Source organism: Danio rerio, chromosome 15 (genome assembly GCF_052040795.2).
Source record: "Danio rerio strain M-AB ecotype USA chromosome 15, GRCz13ab, whole genome shotgun sequence".
In the NCBI taxonomy this organism is placed as follows: domain Eukaryota; kingdom Metazoa; phylum Chordata; class Actinopteri; order Cypriniformes; family Danionidae; genus Danio; species Danio rerio.
The window spans coordinates 46,123,110-46,143,080 of NC_141035.1; the positions used below are offsets into that span (position 1 = coordinate 46,123,110).

The following is a 19,971-nucleotide window of genomic DNA, read 5'->3' on the forward strand; positions in this document are numbered from 1 at the left end:
ATCTTTTAATCTCAGTTTCTTTGCAAAAAAAGTTCTGTTTACATGTTGTGTATACATGATATTATAGAAACATGCTGCCTGCCAATTAATTGCGGTCAGCCTCAAAATGGGAGGCATTTGGATCCTAGTTTAACGTCTGTTAATTTGAAACTTGTGTTTATTTTATTCCAATATGACTGTGGACATACTATACCTACACACCGTTCTGTCCAAACAGCTTACAAAAGTTGGTTTTCACCATAGGTGCGCTTTAATAAACTAATTTAATTCCATCATTTTGTTCCAACACAAATTGATTGTATGGATGCCACCATTTTTTTTACAGTCTACTATTACAAATGTCTTAACTTCTACAGGAATGTATAACTGCAATGTGGCTGTATTAAATGACATGTTTAGTACATCTGCATTGACCCCAGGCTGAGTTTCCTGCTCGAGGGGACATTAGTTACAGCTCATTGATCAAAACCTGCATGTTTGAGCCTGCAACCTTTCAGTCAGCAGTCCAGCTCTTCAACCAGCAATGTGTGTTGAGTATAATCATAAGATTGATAACGTAAGCTTCATTTTCCAACTCTTTATCAAAGTTTAAATAGCCAAAAATTACATATTCATACAGTAAACAAAAAATAACAAGGCAAGGCAAGTTTATTCATATAGCAAGCAGTGGCAATCCAAAGTGCTTTACATAAACAGGATTAAAAGAGACAACTATAAGAAAAATAAAAACAAATAATATAAAAACAGATTAAAATGTGTTAAACAGGTTATAAAGGAATGAAAAAGAAAAGAAAGACACAATAGTGCGATCTGGCGGATGTAGCACAGTGCTCATTCAGTAAAGGCACAGCTAAACAGATGTGTTTTCAGTCTTGATTTGAATGTGACTAATGTTGGAGCACATCTGATCATTTCTGGAAGCTGATTCCAGCAGCGGAATTCACCGTTTTGACTGAACTCTTGGAACTTCTAGTTTATATGATCCTAAAGATCTGAATGATCTGTTGGGTTTGTATTCAGTGAGCATATCTGTAATGTATTGAGGTCCTAGGCCATTTAGTGATTTATAGACAAGTAGTAATACTTTAAAATCTATTCTGAATGTAACTGAGAGCCAATGTAAAGACCTGAGGACAGGTGTGATGTGCTCTGATTTCCTGGTTCTGGTCAGAATCCTGGCTGCAGCGTTCTGAATGAGCTGTAAATGTCTGACTGTCTTTTTAGGAAGACCGGTGAGGAGGCCATTACAGTAATCCACCCTGCTGCTGATAAAAGCATGAACAAGTTTCTCTAAGTCCTCGCTGGAAACAAAGCATCTGATTCTTGCAATGTTTTTGTGGAAGCACTTTATTCTTTATAAATTTAGATATCTTCCACCAGAAACTTTTTGTATATTGACAATGCCAGAAAATATGATGTACTGTTTCTTATGCTGCGTTCACACCAGACGCGGCACGCACGTCAAGCGCGAGTGATTTACATGTTAAGTCAACGCAAACGACGAATAGACATCCTGCGGCGCGATACGCGCGAATGGCGCGGAGCGAATGACGCAAATTGCGCGAATGTCGCGGTGCATATACCGCGATACGCGCTAGGCGAATTGAGCGTTTTGCGCGTTTGAGCGCTTAACGAACGTTTCGCGTGAATCTCTCGAGTTCGAAAATCGGAACTTCAGCAGACATTTGCGCCGCGTTAACCTATCAGAAGCTTGCTCTTGTGGGGGCGTGATTGTGACGTAGAACCTGTTGATGGTGTCCCGGGGGAAATCCTCCAGGCGACACCGACAACAAGTCATCAAACTGGGCTTGGCTCAGTCAGAAGCAACGTTGAAAGCCTCCGTCATCCAGGTTCAGTTTTTGGAGGAGTTTATGAGCTCACAGAGCTGGATTCACCCCTGAAAGGATGTAGTGGACTCAGACACGACCCTAAACGTATCGACACTGTTTTTCAGTCTTTATAAAGCACATAAACACTGTTATTTTCTTAATAAAATCCATGTTAGCCATTTAACTATGAAGCAAGAGTCACCGGGCAGACAGAAGCCCTGCCCATCACGCGAATCCGCGTCTGTTTTGAAGTGAATTTGACAGGCGAATGAAGCGGATTTGACGCGGGAATGAAGCGGGGGTTGACGCGCGAATGAAGCGAGTAAACTCAAATGTTCACGCGGCTATTTACGCGCGAATAGCGCGATTTATACGCGCGTTCCGCGTCTGGTGTGAACACAGCATTAGTATAATGAATAGAATGAACAACTGGCATACATGTCTTCATTAAATCTGGTAGGCAAACAGTTCCTTTTCGAAGTCCGGTGTTTTCTTAAAGGGATAGCTCACCCTAATATTCAAATTTACTCACTATTTGCTCCTGCAACATGTGATTTCAAACATTTATTAGTTTATTTATTCTGATAAACACTTTTAAGCCCTGCTCACACTAAGATTTCAGCCACGATTTGAGACAAATTTGCGAAATCCTAAAAGATTCCTGAAATCCTCAGCTAAAATCTGTGATCTTTGATCGTGGGTTTGACATGTTCACTGACAGCCCGTCACGATCAGGTTTTTCCTATGATGAAGTTCTGGCAGTGTCAGAAGATTTCAGACACTTTCATTGACAACAGCTGCGATGAGCATCAATACAAGAACCAATAGGAGCGCAGAATCTGATAGCGCAATCCATGCGACAATTCAAATGAGCGAGCGGAAATGTCAAAACAGTGTTTTCTTCCTGGTTTTATTATTGAGACACTCCGCGTGCAAAATTGCCGCTACAGATTGTTTGTTTGCTGTGAGGAATCATTTCAGAACATGGGATAGTGAAAGTGTCACAGGTGGATTTCTTCATTCATTGTCGTTCACTCCGACTTTATGACAGCTGAGATCTTACAGTGTGACATGAGAGCCATGTTCATGCAGTCTGACATGCTACAATCGTTCAGGATTATAAAAAAATCACACAGTGTGAGCCGGCCTTTAAAGATATTTTGAAGTAAGCTGAAATCCTGTAACCGTAGACTGTAATTCGAAAGCGAATACTATGGAAGTCAGTGGTTACAGGTTTTTAGCATTCTTCAAAACATCTTCTTTTGTGTTCAACAGAAGAAAGGAGGTCAAGCAGGTTTGAAACATAAACGATGACGGAATTTTCAGTTTTGGGTGAACTTTCCCTTTAAGACAGGTGTTGTTTTGTGAAGGTATTTCATTGTCTTGTGTCTTTTGTGTGTTTGTGTGTGCGTGTGCGTGCGTGCGTGCGTGCGTGCGTGTGTGTGTGTGCAGGGTCCCCTTGAGAAGAGTAATGAGTTTGGGATTTTGTTCAGACATGCCTATTCTGTGACCGCTCTGGAGACGGTGAGGAGAAATATCTACCATAGTAGTTCAACACTATTTTTCTTTCCCTGTTCTTTGTCAAAGCAGCTCTTGAGTTGTAGTTAAAGGCAAACATATTAGCCCTTCTGTAAAATATGTAATCCAATTATTTCCCATGTGCCTTTTAATGGAGAGAAGATATTCCAGACACATTTTTAAACATAATATTTGCAATAAATAATTATTAATAACGCGCTTTTATACTATTTATACAAATACGAATACAAATTTTTGCTATTTCTGCAGTAGGCATGGGATGATAACCGTGTTTAAGGTATATTTTAATTTTCTGCTATACCGTTCATGAGGTATAAATAAGATTTGGTATTTACGTTTTTTTTTTTTTCTCCCAGCAGAAAAGATATCCAAAGGTACCATTTTAAATATTTAAGAAATCTGTGTTTTTGAAACTAGTAAAGACAGCCGAAGTCAATTATTGATTTGAATTATTCAGCCTGACATGTTTACTGCTCCATAATATTATGAATGTTTCTCAAAATAAAATATATTGTGTTCAAAGGGGAAAAAAGGTTTTGTTTTTTACACATACATTTAAAAAGAATATATTTTAGAGCAATATTCACAGCACCGTGATATCTTTATCTGAGGTTATCATACCATCAAAATCTTATACCGGCCCATGCCTATTCATCATTCAGCACATCGTTTTGTAAACAGAAATAAATCTGTGGATTTATGAAGAATGATTTTGGGAGTATAAAATTGTAACTAAAAACTTAAAACATGAATTAATATAATAATAAAAGTAAATAATATTAATAATATATTAATAATCATTATAATTATCTCATCTTATCTCATTTTCGTCCACTTATCCGGGGCCGGGTCGCGGGAGCAGCAGTCTTAGGAGAGAACCTCAGACTTCCATCTCCCTACTCCCTACGACAGAGCTCCTTACCCTATCTATAAAACTGGATTCATACTTTCGCCTTGCACCACATCGCGCACCTCCGCTGACTGCGCTTACGAAATGGACAAGGCTCTTATACTTGCTGCGTTCGCGGTTGTGATATTCTTTAAAACGGCAGAGAGCGATCAAAAGAAACTGACTGTAAAGTCAGACAGATAAACAGAGAAGTAGGAAGTTTCCGGAACTACGTCATATTATTAATATCATTCAAGATTTTTACATTTATTGTTTTTATTTTAGTGATTGTAAGGATTTTCGTAACCATTAAAGATTTTTTTTATTTAACTTTGATCCATCAATTGCTTTTGTTCCTGTCTTGAACAGTTTTACCTAGTATAATTTATTAAAATATTACTGACTACAGAACATGGGTTGCTCTACAAATATATGTTTATTATGGCAAGAATAAAAGCATAAAAGTAGACTTACTAAAAAATACAAATGTTTTTTTTTTTAGATTTAGCCCGCTGAGCCCCGCTCCACAATTCACACATTACTGGCTGGCAAGTTTCTGTCCTCTTCTTATGCTAAAAGGGCAATAATGGTCCAACATTCCTGACCATGATCACCAATAAAGTCTAGTAAAACAGGCCATCAGTATTGTAAAGCGACAGGTTCAGATATTCTTTTCCAGTCATCAAAGAAATTATTTGTTCCTTAATTATAGTTTTGTAAGTATTAAATTGTTTTAAATTCTAAATTAACCAAATACATCAGTGTAAAACCCATGAATGGTGGAAAAACATATTTCTGTAATTGTGTAGCTGGGTTTCCGCTTTTGTCATGGCCTCTTTTGGCTTTAACAAACTTATCCCTCAAGTTTTTTCCAAACTTTTTAACACAAGCTTTCCTCCTTTCTCACGGCTGTTGCAATTTCTTGCCAAGAGTTATTGATCATCTGGTTATCTCTATGATTACAGATCTTAAAAATGTCTGTGTACAGTCATACTATTTCACACAAAGTCTCTTCAATTATTGTTTTTTTAATTTTAGACTCTTAGTCCATATTCAAAAACATAACAAAGAAAAAAAAAACCCACACAACACACACACACACACACACACACACACACACACACACACACACACACACAATCATAAATATAATTATCATCATTTAAAAAAAAACGTGCAAATATTTTTTCCAGTGTTTCAGATACCAGGAGTGGTGTCACTTAGGTAATAAAATGAATCAAATAAACGTTTTGCATGATAGTTAATAAAGTTATTGAAATTAATATAAAAACTAATAAATAAATATTAACACTCATTTACATAAACAAATAAATAGACTCAATGATGGGCTAGAAAATCCTAAAAACTGTGGCTTATTCTGCAGCCATAATCATTTTTTCTTAAGAGGGCTAATAATATTGACCACAAATAAAATTAGTTTTGATTTTTCATTTAATTAGTTTATCAGTTAGTATCCCAGCCTATTTTTCTCCAGAAGAAAAATATAATCATTAATACCGCAAAAAATGTTCTTGCTTTGTTAAACAGCACTTGGGAAATATATTAAAAAAGGTCAAGAAAATTTACAAGCTAATAATTAAGTCTTCAACATAGTTTCAAAAAAGGTGTCTGAATAATGATTAGCGATCCACAAGAGGGCGCTATCTATCAGCTTAACCGCACTCTAGGTCTGTTTCCTGCAAAGTTAAGCTGAGTTTGATGTATGTGTGTATTTCAGGTAAAGAGCACTATTGGTCCAGTTCAGCTGGTGCGGATCAGGAACCCGTGGGGTAAAGCTGAGTGGGAAGGACCCTGGAGTGACAATAAAGGGTACGAGGACTGTGTGTAGACCCTATAGTTTGTTCATTCATTTTCATTTTGGCTTAGTCTCTTTATTGATAAGGGGTCGCCACGGCGGAATGAACCGCCAACTTATCCAGCATATGTTTTACGCAGCAGATGCCCTTCCAGTCGCAACTCAACACTAGGAAACACTCATACAGTCTCATTCACACTCATACACTACGGCCAATTTAGCTTACCCAATTCCCCTATAGCGCATCTGTTTGGACTGTGGGGGAAACCGGAGCACCCTGAGGAAACCCATGGCGACATGGTGAAAGCATTCAAACTCCACACAGAAATACCAACTGACCCGGCTCGAATCAGCGACCTTCTTGCTTTGAGTAGACAGTGCTCACCACTCCGCAATCGTGCCGCCATAACAATAATATATTACAGAATATTTCTGTTTTTTGCAGTATTTTCCGGTTAGATCAATCGAGGTTTTGCAAGTATAGAGACATTTCTAAAACAGAAACATGACATAACTTATAAATAAAAGCAAATGAACTGTTTATTTATTTAACTATTGGGAAAAAACTGTTTATGACAAAACCTCTCCAGCATTTCAGAGGAAATTGATCTTTCTTTTAATCAATAATGTTTTTTTTTTATATAAGCTAAACAAATAGTCTAAATGACTTTATTTTAAACAATAGAATCTTATGATATTTACATATAAATAGGCAAGTAAATGGCCACCTATTTATGTGTATTGCTCTTTTTATTTATACTTCCTGTATGTTTTTTTTCTGTGCATACAGTTGAAGTCAAAATTATTCGCCTCATGTGATTTATTTAATTTTTTTTTCAAATTTTTCCCACATGATGTTTAAAAGACCAGGGAATCTTTCACAGTATTTCCTTTAATGATTTCTCTTCTGGAGAAAGTCTTTGTTTTATTTCGGCTTAAATAAAAGCAGCTTTAAAAAAAATATTATTATTATTTTATTTATTTAGAGAAGAGGAAAGAAAAAGAACAGGGACAAAAGTGGTTGTCGTAAGGGTTAGAGAATCAAGCCATGATAAATTTGACATACATTATCACAAATTGTTCACAATGACATATTCAGACCATTTTTTCCCAGTATTTGGTACACTTTTTTTTTTAAATCCAATCTTAGATTAAAAGTGAGTCTCTCCATACAGTGTATTTCCTTTACATTTCCTAGCCATTGAGCCCTTGTTGGAGGATCAGCCTGAAACCATTTTCGAGGTTTGGCTTTTCTGCTACTTACCAAGAGGATTTGAATTAAGTACTTGTCAATAGTTGGAATAACTTCTGGTATTTATTTTCCCAAGATATAATGGTATAAATGAGTAGTCCAATTCTTCTCCAGTTATCTTTTTTATTTCAGTTGCTATTTCACACCAGAAGGTTTGAGTTTTTGGGCAAGCCCAAAAACATGAAAATGGTTAGCCATTGAGGTTCCACATTGTCTCCAACAAGAGCCCAAACTTTCTTCTTTAAAAACCATTTTAAGGTCAATATTATTATCCCCCTTAAGCATTATTTGTTTCAGATTGTCTTCAGAACAAACCATCATTATAAAATAACTTGCCTAATTAATAACCCTAACTAACCTAGTTGCACCTTTAAATGTGACTTTAAACTGTATACTAGTGTCTTGAAAAATATCTAGTCAAATATTATGTGCTGTCATCATGGCAAAGATCAAATAAATCAGTTATTCAGCTGTATAAGTGTATCTGTAAATGAGTGTGTTTTGTGTTCAGGATCGAGTGGCATATGGTGACCGCTGAAGAACAGCGGCGTGTGCAGAGAATCCAGCAGGAAGATGGAGAGTTCTGGTCAGACAGCTTTCTCTATTCTGATTGGCTCATTCACAATTTTGTTGTTCTCTGATTGGCCGTTCTGATATCTCCTCTGCGTGGATTCTCTCGTTTTAGGATGTCTTTGGCAGATTTCAGACAAAACTTTGAGCTGATGGAGGTTTGTCACCTGAGTGAAGATACGTTAAGTGAAGGTGATGTGAAAAAGCCATGGAAATGTACATCTCATCACGGACAGTGGACTCCTCTGCAGGGTACATGAGCATCCATATTCATCATAGGCCTCCTGCAATAATAAATCTATATCCACTAATTTTGCAACACAAAACAGAATAACTAAATATAATAATCAAATAAGCGAATTTTGCGAGATGACTTGAATAGCTCTATTTGGAAAGAATTAATCATTTTAGATTGATTGGAGTGGGAGCTAATTGATTGGATTATATGGTGCGCTTATCTGGGCACTCTCACATGCATTACACATAGTCATCCACCACCAGTGTGCAGCATCCACCTGTATGATGCGACGGCAGCCATTTTTGCACCAGACCGCACACCACACATCAGCTGATTGGTGGAGAGGAGACAGTGATGAATGAATGATATTTTGAAGAATGTTGGAAACATGTAAACTTTGGCTTACGTATTAGACAACAAAAATACTATGGTGGTCAATGGTTACAGGTTTCCAACATTCTTTAAAATATCCTCATTTGTGTTCAACAGAAAAAGGAAACTCATAAAGGTTTGAAACTAATAAAGGGGAAGTGAATGATAATTTTTGGGTGAACTATCCCTTTAAAAACACATGCAGATGATAAACCTTAACTGTTATTATGGTTAAACTTCAATGACTCCACAAATCGGATGAAATATGATATCACTGAGCAGTATAGAGTCCCTGTCACTATACTGGGGCATTAGGATCCACACAGAGCGCAGGTAGGGCGCCCCCTGCTGGCCTTACTAACACCACTTCCGGCAGCAGCCCAGCTTTCCCATGTGGTCTCCCATCCAGGTACTGGCCGGGCGCAGCCCTGCTTAGCTTCAGTAGGCGACCATGTGAGAGCTGCAAAGAGCTAGCTGTAATCACATTCTGTCATGATCATTCTCTGAGATATTTAATATGCTAATGATAACTGTATATTAACTGTAGTCATTTTTGGGTGTACTATCCCTTTATAAACATGCATATGATAAATGTTCACTGTGCTATTATGGTTAAACTCTGCAAATCTGACTGAATTCAATAGAATTAAAATGTATTAAAGCTTAAAAAGGTATAGTTTCTGTGCCTGAATGTGGCATCGGGTCCGTGATGTCATTTACTTCCAATTTTTTTTTATTTTAAAGGTCCGTAATGGCCCATTACTATACAATAAGAATAACTTTTGCATAGATAATGGTAGAGACATTTTTCTTTTTTCTTATGATAACTGACATGTGCAGGAACCAGCAACATTAACTACAGCAACCTAGACCACACAGAACCTAAAAGTACACTTTCAAATTTGAGTTTATAGAAATAAAAAAGCGCCTCTTTTTTGGAGGGGTTTATTATAAAACAGACAATATATGCAATTACTGTAATCACTTTCAACAGTGTTTTATGAAAATTCAAAGGGTTTTCTTTTAAATGATACCAAACGTTTGCATTTACATCTCTGCATGTGGATTTGGGGAGCCTTTAAATTTAGGTAGGCAAAATCCAGGTGGAAACCCCAAAATAGCACTGAAGTTTAAGAAGTGAAATTCTTTTGAAATACTTAGTCACAGGCCTTAAAGGGTTAGTTCACCTAAAAATGAACATTTACTCAATATTTGCTCTCCCTGAAGTGGTTTCAAACCAATATAAGTTTCTTTGTCTTGTTGAACACAAATGAGGACATTTTGAAGAATGTTGGAAACATGTAACCATTGACTTCCATATTAGACAACAAAAATAAGTTTCAAACAAGTAATGGGGAGTAAATGATCCTTTTTGGGTGAACTATCCCTTTATAAACATGCATATGATAAATGTTCACTGTGCTATTATGGTTAAACTCTGCAAATCTGACTTAATTCAATAGAATTAAAATGTATTAAAGCTTAAAAAGGTATAGTTTCTGTGCCTGAATGTGGCATCGGGTCCGTGATGTCATTTACTTCCAATTTTTTTTTATTTTAAAGGTCGTACTGGCCCATTACTATACAATAAGAATAACTTTTGCATAGATAATGGTAGAGACATTTTTCTTTTTTCTTATGATAACTGACATGTGCAGGAACCAGCAACATTAACTACAGCAACCTAGACCACACAGAACCTAAAAGTACACTTTCAAATTTGAGTTTACAGAAATAAAAAAGCGCCTCTTTTTTGGAGGGGTTTATTATAAAACAGACAATATATGCAATTACTGTAATCACTTTCAACAGTGTTTTATGAAAATTCAAAGGGTTTTCTTTTAAATGATACCAAACGTTTGCATTTACATCTCTGCATGTGGATTTGGGAAGCCTTTAAATTTAGGTAGGCAAAATCCAGGTGGAAACCCCAAAATAGCACTGAAGTTTAAGAAGTGAAATTCTTTTGAAATACTTAGTCACAGGCCTTAAAGGGTTAGTTCACCTAAAAACCTAAAAACATTTACTCAATATTTGCTCTCCCTGCAGTGGTTTCAAACCAATATAAGTTTCTTTGTCTTGTTGAACACAAATGAGGACATTTTGAAGAATGTTGGAAACATGTAACCATTGACTTCCATATTAGACAACAAAAATAAGTTTCAAACAAGTAATGGGGAGTAAATGATCCTTTTTGGGTGAACTATCCCTTTATAAACATGCATATGATAAATGTTCACTGTGCTATTATGGTTAAACTCTGCAAATCTGACTTAATTCAATAGAATTAATATGTATTAAAGCTTAAAATGGTATAGTTTCTGTGCCTGAATGCGGCACTGGGTCCGCGACGTCATTTCCCTGACGTGGTTTCAAACCATTATACATTTCTTTGTCTTCTTGAACAATATTAAGGACATTTTAAAGAATGTTGGAAACATGTAAACTTTGGCTTCCATATTAGACAACAAAAATACTATGGTAGCCAATGGTTATTGTATATTCTTTAAAATATCCTCATTTGTGTTCAACAGAAAAAGGAAACTCATAAAGGTTTGAAACAAATAAAGGGGAAGTGAATGTTAATTTTTGGGTGAACTATCCCTTTAAAAACACATGCAGATGATAAACCTTCACTGTGTTATTATGGTTAAACTGCAAATCTGATCAAATATGGAGCTGATCGACTATAATCCAGACTAAACATCGCACATTCTGTCTATTGCTGATGCACACACTGCGATATCGATGCTAAAAATGATATATTGTGCAGTCTTGTCACCCGTCATGTTCACTTAAAAATGAACGTCAGCACTATTTTAGCTGAATTTGAGCTCTCATCTAATCTCTGATGTAGGTGTCAGCAACCTCAACACTCTTCTTTGCTTACTCACAGTTGAAGAAAAGACCAATTTTCGCATCTTCCTGAAAAAACTGCTGACAGATTGGAAGAAGCTGTCAAAGTGACCAAGCGAAAATGATAAGATAAATACTGGGTGGTACGTTAGGATGTTTCTAAGGGCTTACGCATTTTGAGGGCCCTCAGAGATCTGCTTTTTAGTGTTAACAGTATTAGCTGAAAACGGTCTTCAATGGATCCAAATGATTCAATTTAGGAGGTGATGAAGTTTAAGTATGTAAATTTGCCATACTTACAAAGCATTTCTGTATGGAGTTTGCATGTTCTCCCTGTGTTGGTGTGGGTTTTCTCCGGGTGCTCCGTTTTTTCCCACAGTCCAAAAACATGTGCTATAGGTGAATTGATGAACTAAATTGGTCATTGTGTGTGTGTGTGTGTGTGTGAGAATGTGAGAGTGTATGGGTGTCTGGGTTGCAGCTGGAAGGGCATCCATTGTGTAAAACGTATGCAGGAATAGTTGATGGTTCATTCCGCTGTTCTGTGGTGATCTCTAATAATTAAGGGACTAAGTTGAAGGAAAATAAATGAATATAGTGCTGGAAAAGTTAGAAAATGCACATGTAAAGTGGTTCAAATAATGTTTAAGAAGCCTAAAAATGACATTAAAGCCATTTTGCTGGGATATTGAAATGAAACCGCTTGAAAATACAGTTTTGTTGAATTCAAAATAAGTCAAGTTACTGAATCATTAATAATAAAGTATTTAATTGTAATAGATTAAAGTAGAGTGATCAAGAACAGAAACAAAAATGGGTGTAGAATCCAAGTGCAGTTTTAATTGATGTATAGTGCAGAGAAGTTAAAAAAAAAAAAAAATCCAAAGTGCAAAGTAACAAAATGGTAGGGATGGCTGACGTGAAACTGACGTTTCGACACAGTGTCAAGATCCCGAAGCGCAAGTGTTTCGAAACACTGCACCGAAGCATGATCCGAAACACCCAGGTCACGTGACTAAAGTGTTTCGAAACACTTGGTCACGTGACAAAAGCGATTCAAAGCATCGATCATTTCAGAGGCGTTTCAAGACCCGGAGAATCTGCATTTGACTAGCATGATCTTCATTATAACTCTATCTAGTATGGCCTAGTGGACTGTGCGGGTGCACTATGGTGCTGAATTTCAAATTTATTTTGGGTTCGAATCTCGACTAGTACAAATACTCCAAAATCATTTTTTTATGTATTTTAATCATGTTACTGTTTTATGGTGTAGCCTAGATAGGATAGAGCTGCGGATATGCCATCAATTTAGCATCATTTTTGTAATACTGTAAAACAATAATTCATATTTTTACAGTACTGTGATGGGTTTAGGTTTTGGATAGACGTTAATAAAACACAATAGAAAATTTAATTAATAATATAAATAATTGTTGTTAACTTCTGGCCACAACTTTATCTGATCTAGTAACAACCCTGTTTTATGAACAAAACAATACAAATTTATTTACAAGGTGTTTATTCGGATGTCAGAGCAATGTTGAAACAAAACGATACAATAACAAAGCATTACCAACTGGTAATAAAGCATTTCAAAACAATTGTGTCAGCCTGGATTTGAACCCATTATTCCCACAAACTCTAACCGCTCGAATAAACCATTTCATTATTCAAGGCTACAAAGTGGAGTTTGTTACCTCAATTTGCTCAACAGTTCTTTGCTGAAGCTGCTTCAGTGCAATACAAATAAAATGACCACTAGGTGTCACCGTAGAGTGGTGTTTCGAAGCTTCGACACATTTGCTTCGATAGTTTCAGTGTTTCAGGAAGCCTCGCTTTGCCCACCACTACAAAATGGCAAACAAACAAAACAAGAAGCTAAGACAGATTAACGCGAACTAGACCATAACAAGATACAAGATCAGGTACAACATACCAAGGACAACAACGACCAACAGAGGATAAATGACTGAATATATAGTCCAGGTAATCAACGGAGAACGGAGACAGCTGTGGTTGTAAATCAGTGTAGATGACAGACCGGGTGTGTGCGCGAAAGAATGTATGGAAATGTAGTTCTATAGCCACTGTAGTTCGCTGGGGGTTGCTGGCGAACTACAGTGGCATCTGGTGGACAAACACAGTCATAACAGAAAGTTTGCGCATGTGCCTCTAGCTTGATCTGTCTTATTATTTTTTATTTCCTTTGCTAATGAATATGGGAGAATACAATAGAAACTACTTCATGAGGGAACAATGCCACGGTTTGGGGTCGAATGAGAGTTACATCATCAATAACCAGCAGGCTGAAGTTTGCTCACAGGGTTGCGAGAAAATAAACAAAAACAGTGGAGCTGCGGCAAAATAATGAATAAAAAGAGTGAGGCTATTGTCAAATAAATACATAAATGAAAAAAGTGCGACTGCTGAGAGTGCAAGCAGCTAGAGACACCAGCCCTAACGGCCAGAAAACGGACTGGCCCACCGGGAATATCCTTGTAAAATGGCTTTAATGTCATTTTTAGGCTTCATACCAGGGCCAGAGTGGGACTCCTGGAGTTTTAAGCCTGAGACCGGCCCACCTCAGTTCACGACTGACTGATATAATAATAATAATAATATTACCTTTTTTTTTGGGCGCCTTTCAAAGCACTCAAGGACACCTTACAGCAGATTACAAGTACATCATAAAAATACAAGCAGTAAAAATGACAATCAGCATAAAATTAAACCGGCAAATCATTAAAAGCTATCCTAAACAAAAACGTCTTTATCTGAGATTTAAAATTGGAAATAGAGTCCATCTGGCGAATGTGCAAAGGCAGGGAATTCCATAACTTTGGTGCTGTACAACTAAAAGCCCATTTACATTCTGTGTCACTGCTATTGGAGTTTATATCAGGCCATTTACTAATTTAACATCCAATTACTGAATACCTTTATAGAGTTAGTTCACCCAAAAATGTCAAATATTGCATGATTTTTTGTTATTCTCCAGGCATCCGAGGTACAAGTCAGAATTATTAGCCCCCCTTTGAATTTTTGTTTTCTTTTTATATATATATATATCCAAAATGATGTTTAACAGATTCAGGTAATTTTCACAGTATGTCTGATAATATTTTTTCTTCTGGAGAAAGTCTTATTTGTTTTCTTTTATCTAGTATTAAAGCAGTTTTTAATTTTTTTTAAACCATTTTAATGTCAAAATTATTAGCCCATTTAAGCTATGTATTTTTTCGATAGTCTACAGAACAAACCATCATTATACAATAACTTGCCTAATTACCCTAACCTGCCTGGTTAACCTAATTAACCTAGTTAAGCCTTTAAATGCCACATTAAGCTGTATAGAAATATCCTGAAAAATATCTAGTCAAATATTATTTACTGTCATCATGACAAAGATAAAATAAATCAGTTATTAGAAATGAGTTATTAAAACTATTATGATTAGAAATGGGTTGTAAAAATCTTGTCTCTGTTAAACAGAAATTGGTGAAAAAAATCAACGGGGGCGAATAATTCAGGGGGGCTAATAATTCTGACTTCAACTGTATATGCATATGTGTGTGTGTGTGTGTGTGTGTGTGTGTGTGTGTGTGTGTGTGTGTATGTATGTGTATGTGTGTGTGTAGGTTCACCTCAGTATAATCTGACCCTGTTGGAGGAGGACGACGACCCTAGTGACCCTGAACTAACGTGTTCATTCCTGCTGGCGCTCATGCAGAAACACACTCGGCAGAGAGGAACGCTGCTCTCCATAGCACTGCACATATACAAGGTAACACACTCCACATGTGTGTGTGTTGTTGGAGACACTCGCTGCATTCTGATTGGTTCACTTTACGCAATTTCCGTGAGGCACAGAACACGGCTTTATATCCATCCGCTGGGCAAAACTGATGTTTACAAGTTTCCGTTCTGAACTCTTTGAAGTGGTCGGTAATAAAAGTGTGATGTATTAGTACAGGCAGGTGGCTCAGTGGTTAGCACTGTCGCCTCACACCAGTAATGTTGCTGGTTCGAGTCCCAGCTGGGCCGGTTGGCATTTTTTGTGTGGAGTTGGCATGTTCTTCCCGTGTTGGCGTGGGTTTCCTTCGGGTGCTGCGGTTTCCCCTACAATTGGCTGTAGTGAATGAGGGGTCGCCACAGCGAAATTAAACGCCAACTATTCCAGCATTTGTTTTACGCTTCCAGACACAACCCAGTGCTGGGAAACACCCATACAATCTCACATTCACACACACACTCATACACTACGGCCAATTTAGTTAATCAAATTCACCTATAGCGCATGTGTTTGGACTTCTGGGGGAAACCGGAGCACCCCAGAGGAAACCCACGCCAACAGGGGGAGAACATGCAAACTCCACACAGAAATGGTCAAGCTGGGACTCGAACCAGTGACCTTCTTGCTGTGAGGCAACAGTGCTAACCACTGAGCTGCCTAATAGTTATGTGTGTGTGTGTGTGTGTGTGTGTGTGTGTGTGTGTGTGTGTGTGTGTGTGTGTGTGTGTGTGTGTGTGTGTGTGTGTGTGTGTGTGTGTGTGTGTGTGTGTGTGTGTGTGTGTGTGTGTGTGTGTGTGTGTGTGTGTGTGTGTGTGTGTGTGTGTGTGTGTGTGTGTGTGTGTTGAGGCCCGTGATCATGGTGTCTCCTCCCGGGAGTCTCCGCTGCTCAGCTCCACTAAAGATCAGGGATTTCAGCAGCGGCCGGAGCTGGTGCTGCGCGGTCGCCTGGCACCCGGCCATTACATCATCATTCCTGCCATACAAGAGACCAATCAGAGCGGAGAATTCCTGCTCAGAGTCTTGACTGAGAAAGGAAACACAACCACGTGAGTGAACACCTGACACAGCCGACTTAGTATCACCATGGTAGTCTTATAGAGGAATGTTTGTAAAATTAGAATTAGTAACACAATCAAATTTCCCCTGTCACATTTAAGCCTTAATAAATGATTTATTTGATTGTAAATTGTATATTTGTTGTATAGCGTAGCAGCTCGAGGAGAATGAATGTAAAATGTTTGAAATGTACCTGCAGTTCTGGAAAGAGCATAAGCTTATGTGCTTCAAAACAGTGGCAAAATCTGTGTGTAGAAGATATTAGCATTCAAAACTTTCAGCAATTAGAATTAATGATATTTTACACTCACCGGCCACTTTATTAGGCACACCTTACTAGTACCATGTTGGACCCCCTTTTGCTTTCAGAACTGCCTTAAACCTTTCTGGCATAGATTCAACAAGGCACTGGAAATATTCCTCAGAAATTTTGCTCCATATTGACATGACAGCATCACGCAGTTGCTGCAGATTTGTCGGCTGCACATCCATGATGTGAATCTCCCGTTCCACCACATCCCAAAGGAGCTCTATTGGATTGGGATCTGGAGGCTGTGGAGGCCATTTGAGTACAGTGAACTCATTGTCATGTTCAAGAAACCAGTCTGAGATGATTCACGCTTTATGACACAGCGTGTTATCCTGCTGGAAGTAGCCATCAGAAGATGGGTACACTGTGGTGATAAAGTGATGGACATGGTCAGCAACAATACTCAGGTAGGCTGTGGTGTTGACATGATGCTTAATTGGTACTAATGAGCCCAAAGTGTGCCAAGAAAATATCCCCCACACCATTACACCACCAGCCTGAACCATTGATACAAGGCAGGATGGATCCATGCTTTCATGTTGTTGATGCCAAATTCTGACCCTACAATCCGAATGTCGCAGCAGAAATCGAGACTCATCAGGCAACATTTCTCCAATCTTCTATTGTCCAGTTTTGGTGAGCCTGTGTGAATTGTAGCCTCAGTTTCCTGTTCTTAGCTGACAGAAGTGGCACCCGGTTTGGTCTTCTGCTGCTGTAGCCTATCTGCCTCAAGGTTGGACGTGTTGTGTGTTCAGAGATGCTCTTCTGCAGACCTCAGTTGTAACGAGTGCTTATTTGAGTTACTTTTGCCTTTCTATCAGCTAGAAACAGTCTGGCCATTCTCCTCTGACCTCTGGCATCAACAATGCATTTGCGCCCACAGAGCTGGATATTTTCTCCTTTTCTGGTCATTCCCTGTAAACCCTAGAGACGGTTGTGCATGAAAATCCCAGTAGATCAGCAGTTTCTGAAATACTCAGACCAGCCTGTCTGGCACCAACATCCATGCCACGTTCAAAGTCACTTAAATCCTCTTTCTTCCCCATTCTGATGCTCGGTTTAAACTGCAGCAGATCGTCTAGACCATGGCTGTTTCTCAATTCCAAGAACGCAGAGAACGGACTTGTGTTCTTGTGGAGACCGGTCTTGCCAGGTGTCCTCGGAAGAACGAACTCAGGAGACCGCGAGAACAGAGAACGCGTCCTGTGAGAAATGGGATGCTGCGTTCTTTCTGATGGTCACATGACCTTTACGTTTTTTAAATGGTAAATTATTTAAACATTACAGCATTCATACAACGATTTATTGTTTTTCCCCTCTTCAAAATATATACTTAGCATAAAAACATTATATATATACTCTGCACAATATAAATAAAACAAATTTTAATACGAATTTCAGCAAACACCCTTAATGTGTTTATTCTTTTATTAAGATGTCCATGTTAATGTTTACTTTCACCGTTTCATTTAGGGAAACTCCTGAGATAAATAAGTGATATCTCTGAACTTTAATAATAAATCTATATAAAATGCTGCACTTCCCACCTCCAGTCGCAATGACTTCTGGGACTTCCAGAGCGAGTTCGGTGTTCAAGTCTGCATCAGTGCGTCCTCGATATCAAGAACACATCCGGGAAGTTTCACGCGTCCTCCGTACTTGCGGTCTTGAGTACTGGAACTGAACTTAGGCAGCTGATGCTGACGTTGCACGAGAACACGAGGACGCAAGACTGCTGAAAAACGCTTATTGAGAAACAGCCCATGTCTACATGCCTAAATGCATTGAATTGCTGCCTAGTGATTGGCAGATTAGAAATGAATGCATTAACGAGCAGTTGGACAGGTGTACCTAATAAAGTGTATCACATAACTAAACACTTCAGCTTCTCATCTTGTCTTTGAATATGTAAAACCTCTTGTTCTTGTTGCATCAAATTTATAAAATTATACCAATTACCACATATTTATGTATACATTTAGCTGGAAATCAAAACCAACATTTATCACCAAAGGATTCATTGATTTTCTTTCGGCTTAGTCTCTATTTTAGAGGTCGCCACAGCGGAATAAACTGCCAACTATTCCAGCATATGTTTTGTGCAGCGAATGGCCTTCCAGCTGCAACCCAGGACTTGTAAACACCCATACCGTCACATTCATACACATACACTACGACCAATTTAGCTTAATCAATTCACCTGTATCGCATGTCTTTGGGGAAACCAGAGCACCCAGAGGAAACCCACGGCAACACAGGAAAACATGCAAACTCCACACAGAAATGCCAACTTGCCCAGCCGATACTCAAACCAGCGACCTTCTTGCTGTGAGGTGACAGTGCTAACCACTGAGCCCTACCAAAGACCTAATAAGCATAATAAATATGAGCATTACCTAAATATGAAAATAAATGTGTGTGTTTATATGTAAATATAAATGTGTGTGTGTTTCAGAGCTGCCGAGAGAGCTGGAGTAGCCACAGACTCCCTTACACAGGTAAACAACACAACCTGATGGAGCTTTGCTGCGCTGAACTCTTATTATTACTGCATCTAGTTTTAATCCTTTATGCACGTGTGTTTTTGTGTGTTGGTGTCTACGTGCTGTGTGTGTTTGTGTCTGTGTTTGTGTTGTGTCTTTGTGTGTTGTGTGTTTGTGCTTTTGTGTGTGTTTGTGTGTGTGTATGTTTGTTCTTATGTGTGAGTTTGTGTGTGTTTGCTTTTTTATGTGTGTGTTTATGTGTGTCTGTGTGTTTTGTGTGTGCTTGTTTCTCAGTCTGTGTGTGCGTGTTTGTGCTTATATGTCTGTGTGTGTTTGTGTTTATGTGTGTGCTTGTTCTTATGCGTGTTTTTGTTTATGTGTGTGTGTTTGCTTTTTCTCTGTGTGTGTTTATGTGTGTCTGTGTGTTTTGTGTGTGCTTGTTTCTCAGTCTGTGTGTGCGTGTTTGTGCTTATTTGTGTGTGTGTGTTTGTGTTTATGTGTGTGTTTGTTCTTATGCGTGTTTGTGTTTATATGTTTGTGTTTGCTTTTTCTCTGTGTGTGTTCATGTGTGTCTGTGTGTTTTGTGTGCGCTTGTTTCTCAGTCTGTGTGTGCTTGTTTGTGCTTATATGTGTGTGTGTTTGTGTTTATGTATGTGTTTGTTCTTATGCGTGTTTGTGTTTATGTGTGTGTGTGTTTGCTTTTTCTCTGTGTGTGTTTATGTGTATCTGTGTGTTTTTTGTGTGTTTGATTTTCTAAATATGTGCTTGTTTCTCTGTTTGTGCGTGTTGTGCTTATATGTGTGTGTTTGTGCTTATGGGTGTGTTTATGTGTAAGTGTGTTGGTGTTTATGTGTGTCTGTGCGTGTGTTATGTGTTTGTTAGTATGCGTGTATGTCTGTGTGTTGTGTGTTTGTTTTACTGTGTGTGTTGGTGTGTGTGTGTGTGTCTGTGTTTGCATGTGCTTA

At 38.2% G+C, this 19,971-nt stretch overlaps 1 protein-coding gene across 3 annotated transcripts in view; it reads left to right on the forward strand.

The window, feature by feature from the left end:
• zgc:85932 overlaps positions 1-19,971 on the forward strand; it is a 48,087-nt gene that overhangs the window by 14,062 nt on the left and 14,054 nt on the right. For all 3 annotated transcript variants that reach the window (NM_212939.1, XM_087282650.1, XM_087282651.1), the window contains 7 exon segments: positions 3,282-3,353; positions 5,996-6,087; positions 7,837-7,911; positions 8,011-8,147; positions 15,003-15,148; positions 16,004-16,203; positions 18,979-19,021. In NM_212939.1, coding sequence (NP_998104.1) covers positions 3,282-3,353; positions 5,996-6,087; positions 7,837-7,911; positions 8,011-8,147; positions 15,003-15,148; positions 16,004-16,203; positions 18,979-19,021 — 765 coding nt within the window.